Raw genomic sequence first — 8,767 nt, forward strand, 5'->3', positions numbered from 1 at the left:
TGTTAAAACATGTTTAATCCATGTATCTGTCAATTACCCATTTACATGGACTAGACACTGCACACAGAGTAGTACAAATAGCTAATCAACCTGAGAAAACAGATTTTTTTTTTTTTTGTTAGTGAGCCTGAGTATTTAAAGTTTAAAAATCTACTATATTCTGCATATTCTCATGGTAAGACAATTTATTTGACTCGATTTGACCAATGCCCTACCTCATGTTGCCCCTGTGAGGTCATTGGCTACGTTTGTGATCATCCATCCATAATAATCATGTCTATAAAAGTAGAAATACTTGATTAGGTGCATTTGGCAGATGTTGTTGAGATCAGTCTTTGGGATGCTTCTGTTTCTTTACATACACCTGTGTTTCATTCTGCTTCAAGCAAAGGCAGGAAACACTTTTTGCCAAATAATGGGAGAACCTAAGTATCCTCTGCTTTTCAAGGATGGAGACGTAACTATTGGGGCACTTTTTCCAGTACACAGCATAGAGACATTATCTTCATTCAAGTTTACACAAAAACCTCAGTTTCTATCATGCTCCAGGTCTGTTATAATGTTATGTGAAATTTTATATGTGTATGCGTATCTTTTACTTAGACACTGTCTTTATCTGTTTATTAATTTAGTTGCTGGTTTAATGTTTTCACAGCGTGAATCTGAGAGATTTCCGGCTGGCTCAAATCTTGATTTTTGCCATTGAGGAGATTAACAGAAGTCAGAGTTTGCTACCAAATGTTTCTATTGGTTACAAAATTTATGATACTTGCAGTTCAAGAATGTCTTCTATGAGTGCAACTATGGGACTAATGAATGGTCTAGAGTTTGTAGCAGGGGACACTTGCAGTAAAAAGTCTCCTATACATGCCATCATAGGAGAAACAGAGTCTTCTGCCACAGTGATTTTGTCCAGAACTACAGGACCTTTTAAAATTCCAGTGGTAGGTGGAAATTAAAACAGGTTTGATCACTATATTATGGACTCATTTCATTGTTTCTTCTAATCTCTCTCTCCTTCTCTCTCTCTCTATGCATTTGTTTATATATATTTTTTTTTAATATAATATAGATAAGCCATGCGGCCTCCTGTGAATGTCTTAGTAATAGAAAAGATCACCCTTCCTTCTTCAGGACTATTTCTAGTGATTACCACCAAGGCAGAGCACTTGCATATATAATTAAACACTTAGGCTGGTCTTGGGTGGGAACTGTGAACAGTGACAATGACTATGGAAACAACGGAATGGCAATATTTCTCAATACAGCTCAGAAGGAAGGGATCTGTGTGGAGTACTCTGTGAAATTCTACAGAACGGAGCATGAAAAACTAAAAAAAGTGGTAGACACAATAAAAAAGGGTACAGCAAAAGTGATTGTTGCATTTATTTCATTTCTTGAGATGGGCTTATTAACTGAACAGCTAAGTATTCAGAACATCACAGGCCTGCAAATGGTCGGTGTGGAGGCATGGATAACTTCAAAGAGTTTGATCACTCCAACAACCTTTCATGTGCTGGAAGGTTCACTGGGGTTTGCAATGAGAAAAATCAATATTGAAGGTTTTGCAGATTATGTTGTAAAAACATTCTGGGACACAGCTTTTCCATGCTCACATAGTCAAGGTAATTATTCTCAGATCAAAGTAAATTGTAGCAGATATCAGGATCTACTTGTGCTGAAAAATTACAATGAAGATGTGCCTGAACACAGATTTTCGAGCAATGTCTACAAAGCAGTTTATGCTGTGGCTTATTCACTACACAATCTACTCAAATGCAAAACACAAGAAGGTTGTGAGAAAGGCCTGAAAATACAACCACAGCAGGTAAGTAAGTAAGTAAGTAAATAAATGCAGAATTGAACTAAACTGAGATATAATTATTTATTGTTGACATTGTATTATAATTTGTCAGTTGCATCTAATTTGTCTTTTTGCTAGGTGGTTGAGGCTCTGAAAAAGGTAAATTTCACTGTAAAGTTCGGAGATCTTGTGTGGTTTGACAGTACTGGAGCCACAGTAGCCCAATATGAAATTGTAAACTGGCAGCAAGGTTCTGAAGGATCAGTCCAATTTAAAACAGTGGGATACTACGATGCCTCACTGCCCCCTGACCAACGCTTTGTGGTTAACACTGAAAACGTACTTTGGGCTGGAGGAACACTAAAGGTAATGGCAATAACCTTTTTTGTTCAGAGTTTAACCCTCTGGGCCTCCTCATTAAGGGGTCACACTTGGCTCCCTCGCGGTCAAAAGTGACCGAAGCCTTAAAAAGTAACTTTTTTTTTTCTTCAGGAAAATCAATTAAATACATTTTTGTTCAATAATATTTTGTAATTATTATTTAGAATTTTGAGCATTTTTTTGTGAATCTATGCAATATTTATACAGTTTTAATGAGCAATTTTTTTCCCAGTAGAATTATATTTTATATTATATTTTTTAATTAATTATGTATTTATTATTTTTCAATAAATACAACATTTCACATTAAAATAGAGTAAAAGCATTTAAAATCCATTTTTTTAAAGTGAAAATTGCACCATCTAGTGGCATAAAAAATAAAAACTTGTGTAATGCCATGTAAACTCCTGTATCTCCCTATATACATATATACAGGGGCTTTGGGATTCCTATTGTTTTTTTCTTTTTACTGTTTCTTCATTTTATTAGGCTTTGCATTTAGAAATATATTCATACATTCTAAAAGATACATTTTGGCAAGGTTTAGATATTTTTTTGATTGGATAAATATCAGGTTTTGCATTTTTCTGCTTATTTCTGTGTGTCTGTGTGTGTGTGTCTGTGTGTGTGTGTGTGTGTGTGTGTGTGTGTGTGTGTGTGCGTGTGTGTGTCAGTTCTGTACTTTTGTTATTTTAGAGTGTCAGTCCTTGCTTGCTGAACACTTCTTTTCAGCACAGTTGCTCATTTGTAGCTTGTATTACCAAAAGATTATCTGAATTATCACATTTTTTCGTATTTCCCATTGATTTCCTATGTCGGTCATTTTTGACCGCGAAGGAGCCAAGTGTGACTATTTTTTTTTTTGACCCTTCAACATATCCGAATCATGTCACTGATTTTTTTTTTTGTACTCACATAGCTAATGCAACAAAAGTCACCAAGTGTCATCTCATTCTGATGAAGCTACGATTTTTAAAAATTCAAAACTTAAAATTTTTCGGTCAAAAATGACCGAAGAGGCCCAGAGGGTTAAACTGGGTAGCCATAATGCCAAAATCATACATATATACATATGTATGTATGTATATATGTATTTATACACAGTAAGAATGCATAACTATAGGTATATTTCTCAATGCAGAAGCCAAGGTCTGTGTGCAGTGAGAGCTGTCCTCCAGGCACTAGGAAAGCTGCACAAAAAGGAAAACCTTTCTGCTGTTATGACTGTATTCCATGTGCAGAAGGAGAAATCAGTAATGTGACAGGTAATCTTCAGTTAATCTCAAAGTTCCAAAGAAAACTGGTTAGTTGTTATTTTTGTGGTTTTCTTCTACTCTCCAGGGTGCATTTTTTTATCAAAGGAGTTCATAAATAAAACTTTTTTTAACCATAGTAAACACAACTTCCTTTCCAGATTCAAATAACTGCAAGCAGTGTCCAGGGGAATACTGGTCTAATGCTGAGAAAAATAAGTGTGTACTAAAGGCTGTAGAGTTTCTCTCATTCACAGAAGTTATGGGTATAGTGCTAGTCTTTTTCTCACTGTTAGGAGTAGGATTAACTTTGCTGGTGGCCATCCTGTTTTACAGCAAGAAGGACACCCCCATAGTAAAAGCCAACAACTCAGAGCTGAGTTTTCTGTTGCTATTTTCATTATGTCTGTGTTTCCTCTGTTCACTTACTTTTATTGGTCGACCCACTGAGTTGTCTTGTATGCTGCGTCACACAGCATTTGGGATTACTTTTGTCCTCTGTATCTCCTGTGTTCTGGGGAAAACGATAGTGGTGTTAATGGCCTTTAAAGCTACACTTCCAGGAAGTAATGTCATGAAATGGTTTGGGCCTGTACAACAACGACTCAGTGTTTTTGCCTTTACACTTATGCAGGTTCTTATCTGTGTGCTTTGGCTTACAATATCTCCTCCATTTCCCTACAAAAATATGAAATATTATAAGGAAAAGATCATTCTTGAGTGCAGTCTGGGTTCTACTATAGGATTCTGGGCTGTTCTTGGTTATATTGGCCTACTGGCTGTCTTGTGCTTCATTCTGGCTTTTCTGGCTCGTACACTGCCTGATAACTTCAATGAAGCCAAATTCATCACATTCAGTATGCTCATATTCTGTGCTGTATGGATCACATTTATACCAGCTTATGTCAGTTCCCCTGGAAAATTTACTGTAGCTGTAGAGATATTTGCTATTTTATCCTCAAGCACTGGTTTACTATTCTGCATTTTTGCACCTAAATGTTATATCATCCTGCTTAAGCCTGGAGAAAATACAAAGCAACGCATGATGGGAAAAACAACATCTAAATCCTATTGACAAATAATACAATATGTGCATTGCTATAGGGATTTTTTATTTTTTATTTTTTTCGCAAGAAAGTGTGTGTGTTTGTGTGGGAGACAGTGAGCTGTGACATGCTCTAACCTCAAAATCAGGCTGACGCAAATGCTCACCTGAGTTGCATGTACTCACCTGAAAAGAAATTTCATATGTGTCTTTACAAACATGGAAAAACACAAATAAGAAACCTTTTAATTAAAGCCCAGTTGGAAGATACACCATTTCACTGTCATAAACATCAAGGGGGTAAAATTGTAAACAACAAAGAGAATGAACAAAACACATGATGCAACTGACTGGTAAATAAGGTGTGGTTATTGAATTGGTTTCTGTAATGTCACAAATATGATTTACATTCTCAGTGAGGTGCTTACAATAAAGAAAAAAATAATAAAATTCAAAGGTTAAATGTTTTACAGAGTCATATTGTGGAGGAAAAAAAATGTGGAATCAAAAAAGTAAAAAAAAAAAAAAAAAAATCACTTCTATATCTCAATTCAAATATATGCAGTTGTCATGTAAAACAACGACAATGGTTTCCTTTTAAATGTCCTGCAATTTAATATAAAACTATTTTGAACTTTTTTTTTTCAACTACTACACATGCAGTTTTACATGTACATTTAGTTTCAATAACTACTATCGAGAGATTACACTGGACATATTTGTGTATTAAATTAAAAAAAAAGGTCAAAATATCTAAAATATTCACCTTTCCTTAAGGAAACTATATAAATCATTGTTAACCTAAAAGCATGATTTGTCTTGATCTTGTTGATAAATATTTCATATTTAGATACGCCATCATGTGATGGCAGAACTGTTTTCGAACATATCTAATCATATCTAACGTATCTAATCTGCAGGGCCTCAGTTATGTTTCATTAAACATAGAATATATAATAAAAAACAGAAGGAGTATATAACACAAATACTTGTTCATACAGAAGCAGAAATAAAGTAAATAAACTAACTAAATATATACATACATACACACACACACACACACACATACATACCCTCACTTTCAACTGCTTTTACTTCCAGCAAATATAGGGCTTGTCCAAATACTCACACTTGTGGTCTATGCACTTGACCACTTGTCTGCTTACATGGGATGGGACACTTGATGGGACACACTTGTAAGTTTGTAAAAATGCAAGTGTTTACAGAACTTTATTTTGATTTTCAATACTTCGCATTTAAAAAAATAAACATAAATGTCTGATCAGTAGTCTCTATAACAGATAACACAATTTAATAATTGTGGTGCTTATAAAATATAAAAAAAAGTAGATGCAAATGTTGTACAAAATACATTTACTCATCTTTCCACCAAAAAAAATAAAATAATAATAATAATAATAATAATAATAATAATAATAATAATAATAATAAAATCGTCTCAGGTTACGTATGTAACCCTGGTTCCCTGAGGGAACGAGACACTGCGTCCTGAGACACTTTGGGGAACGCCATTGGCGGGCCGCTCTCTGAGTCATAGTCCAACGTCCAATGAGAAACGGGAGTGACGTCACAGGCGCGGTGACGTCATCGACCGGGAAGTATAAAAGCACGTGCGTTTGAAGCTGGCGTCAGCTCATAGAAATGAAGCGAGCACAGCAGGGATGCGGGAATTATGGTCCGAGACGCAGTGTCTCGTTCCCTCAGGGAACCAGGGTTACATACGTAACCTGAGACGTTCCCTTCCGGGAACTCTACACTGCGTCCTGAGACACTTTGGGGAACGAGGTATCAACGCCCCCATAATTTCCAAGCCCTGCCTAGTGTCTGCTAGGACAAGGGTGGAAAAAGGTAGTGCCTGGTAACAAACCTCAGCCTGGGGAACTTGCCAGGGCATGGGTGGTAATACATCTCTGACTGTGGAGCCCACCAGATCAGAGGGAAGAGAGTACCTCGGCCCTCGAGCCCACGAGGTCATGTCGTCCTTCGTCTGGTCTCGCAAGACCGAGAAGGGAAAGTGTCTAGAATACTCACCTGATGAGACACTGTGGTAACTCCGCCTGGTGATCTTGCCAGGACGCGAGTGGTAATACATCTCTGTCTGTGACGCATCACCAGACAAGAGGGATAATGAGCCTCGGCCCTCAGGCACTCGAGGAGAAATTGTGGTCCTTTGTCTGCATTACAGCCAGTACAAGAGGGACTCGAGAAGTGTCTGGTAAAGCTGCCAGGACACTGGAATTCATCTCTGTCTGTGATCAGTCACCAGACAAGAGGGATAAATAAACCCCGGCCCTCGGGCACACGAGGAGAGATAGTGGTCCTTTGTCTGCATTACAGCCAGTACAAGAGGGACGCAAGAAGTGCCTGGTGAACTTGCCAGGGCACTGGAATTCATCTCTGTCTGTGATCCACCACCAGACAAGAGGGATACCTGAGCCTCGGCCCTCGGGCACACGAGGATAGAGTTCTCGACCGCTGCCTGTCATGAGACCAGCGCAGGGGGAGAAATGCTCCTTGGCCCTCAGGCACACGAGGAGTCTTAGTCCTTTGTCTGGGAATAGCCAGAACAAGAGGGACCGCAATAACCATTGTCTAGTATTCCACGGACAAGATGGTGTAGGTAGTCCTCGGCCCTCAGGCCCACGAGGACAGTGCACTCGACCTCAAGAGTGCTCCTCGGCCCGCAGGCACACGAGGAAAGGGTGATCCTTTGTCTGGGGGCTCAGCCAGAACAAAAGGGATCCAAGGCTCGGCCTGAGCTACGCCAGGACGCGAGGGAATAAGCCATTGTCTAGCATTACGCGTACAAGAGGGCACTGCAATCCCCAGCCCTCGGGCACACGGGGAAGACAGTAGGGGCCTCTGCCTGGTAGCCAGCCAGCGCATGAGGCACTCCTCGGCCCTCAGGCTGACGAGGAGTCTTAGTCCTTGGTCTGGGAAAGGCCAGAAGCCAGAGGGACCGAAATACACTCGATCTGGTAGCATCCTGCGCCAGAACACGAGGAGAATTAAGCCATTGTCTAGCATTCCGCGGACAAGAGGGCTGTATAGTTCTCGGCCCTCAGGCATACGAGAACAGTGGACCTCTGCCTGGTTCGCCAGCCAGTGCGAGAGGTACTCCTCGGCCCTCGGGCTCACGAGGAGTCTTAGTCCTTGGTCTGGGAAAGGCCAGAAACCAGAGGGACCGAAATACACTCGGTCTGGTCGCTTCTTGCGCCAGAGCACGAGGGGGATTAAGCCATTGTCTAGCATTCCGCGGACAAGAGGGCTGTATAGTTCTCGGCCCTCGGGCACACAAGAACAAGTAGGCCTCTGCCTGGTTGCCCAGCCAGCGCAGGAGGCACTCCTCGGCCCTCAGGCACACGAGGAGTCTTAGTCCTTGGTCTGGGGAAGGCCAGAAACCAGAGGGACCGAAATACACTCGGTCTGGTAACATCTTGCGCCAGAGCACGAGGGGAATTAAGCCATTGTCTAGCATTCCGCGGACAAGAGGGCTGTATGGTTCTTAGAACAAAGTAGGGCAGTCTGATCCTCGGCCCTCGGGCTCACGAGGATGCAGGGACACTCCTCGGCCCTCAGGCACACGAGGAGCGTCGTGGCGAATAACGACTTCTCTTCTTTCCGCAGAAAGAATGCGCCTTGAGAAGTCTCCTCCTGGCTAGGGAGGTGGCTGACTCTCTTGGACCTAGAATTTGTTAGGTCGAGAGGACAGCGGAGCCTGAAGCGGCTCTGAGGTCGAGTAATGTCAGAGGCGAGGACCAACCCGCAGCACTGCAGATGTCCTGGTTTTCTAAGGACACCTGCCATCAGAGCTTTTTAGAGGCAGACAGCCTCAGTAGGAGTGAGTCTTGACTCCCCATGGAGCTGGGAGACCAGAGGACTCGGAAGTAGTAGAAATGGCATCCGTGATCCATCTACTGATAGCTCTGATCGTGCCACATGCTTTCTTTGTGGCCGTATGTGCCCAGTGCTCACACTGGACAGATATACTTCCCATGGGTCGCACTCCAAGAGTGGAGGAAAAAGAGGTTTGAGACCCCTCGGGGTCTCAACCTGAGTGCACCACCAAGGAAACCATACCTACGAGCCACCACAAGAGGCGTGGTAGGCCAATAAGCCGCCACGAACACCCTCAGGATGGAGTGAGCTGGTTTTGTGGACAGGTGAGTCTGCAGGGACTCTAGTACTGTACCAATGGGCAGTAACTAGGTCTAGACGGTGTTCGTGACACCCTGAAGCAGACCGGTTCCACTTAAGGTTCCT

The 8,767-nt window shown here is 41.3% G+C and overlaps 1 protein-coding gene across 1 annotated transcript; it reads left to right on the forward strand.

Moving 5' to 3' along the window:
• The first annotated feature begins 340 nt into the window (after window positions 1-340).
• On the forward strand, window positions 341-4,513 carry LOC141333311 (extracellular calcium-sensing receptor-like). The gene is made up of 6 exons (XM_073838290.1): window positions 341-549; window positions 656-944; window positions 1,073-1,828; window positions 1,943-2,170; window positions 3,327-3,450; window positions 3,600-4,513. Exons 1-6 carry the CDS (start codon window positions 341-343, stop codon window positions 4,511-4,513), a joined length of 2,520 nt encoding a protein of 839 aa, XP_073694391.1.
• Window positions 4,514-8,767: the final 4,254 nt, after the last annotated feature.

This window comes from Garra rufa, chromosome 4 (assembly GCF_049309525.1).
Source record: "Garra rufa chromosome 4, GarRuf1.0, whole genome shotgun sequence".
Lineage (NCBI taxonomy): Eukaryota > Metazoa > Chordata > Actinopteri > Cypriniformes > Cyprinidae > Garra > Garra rufa.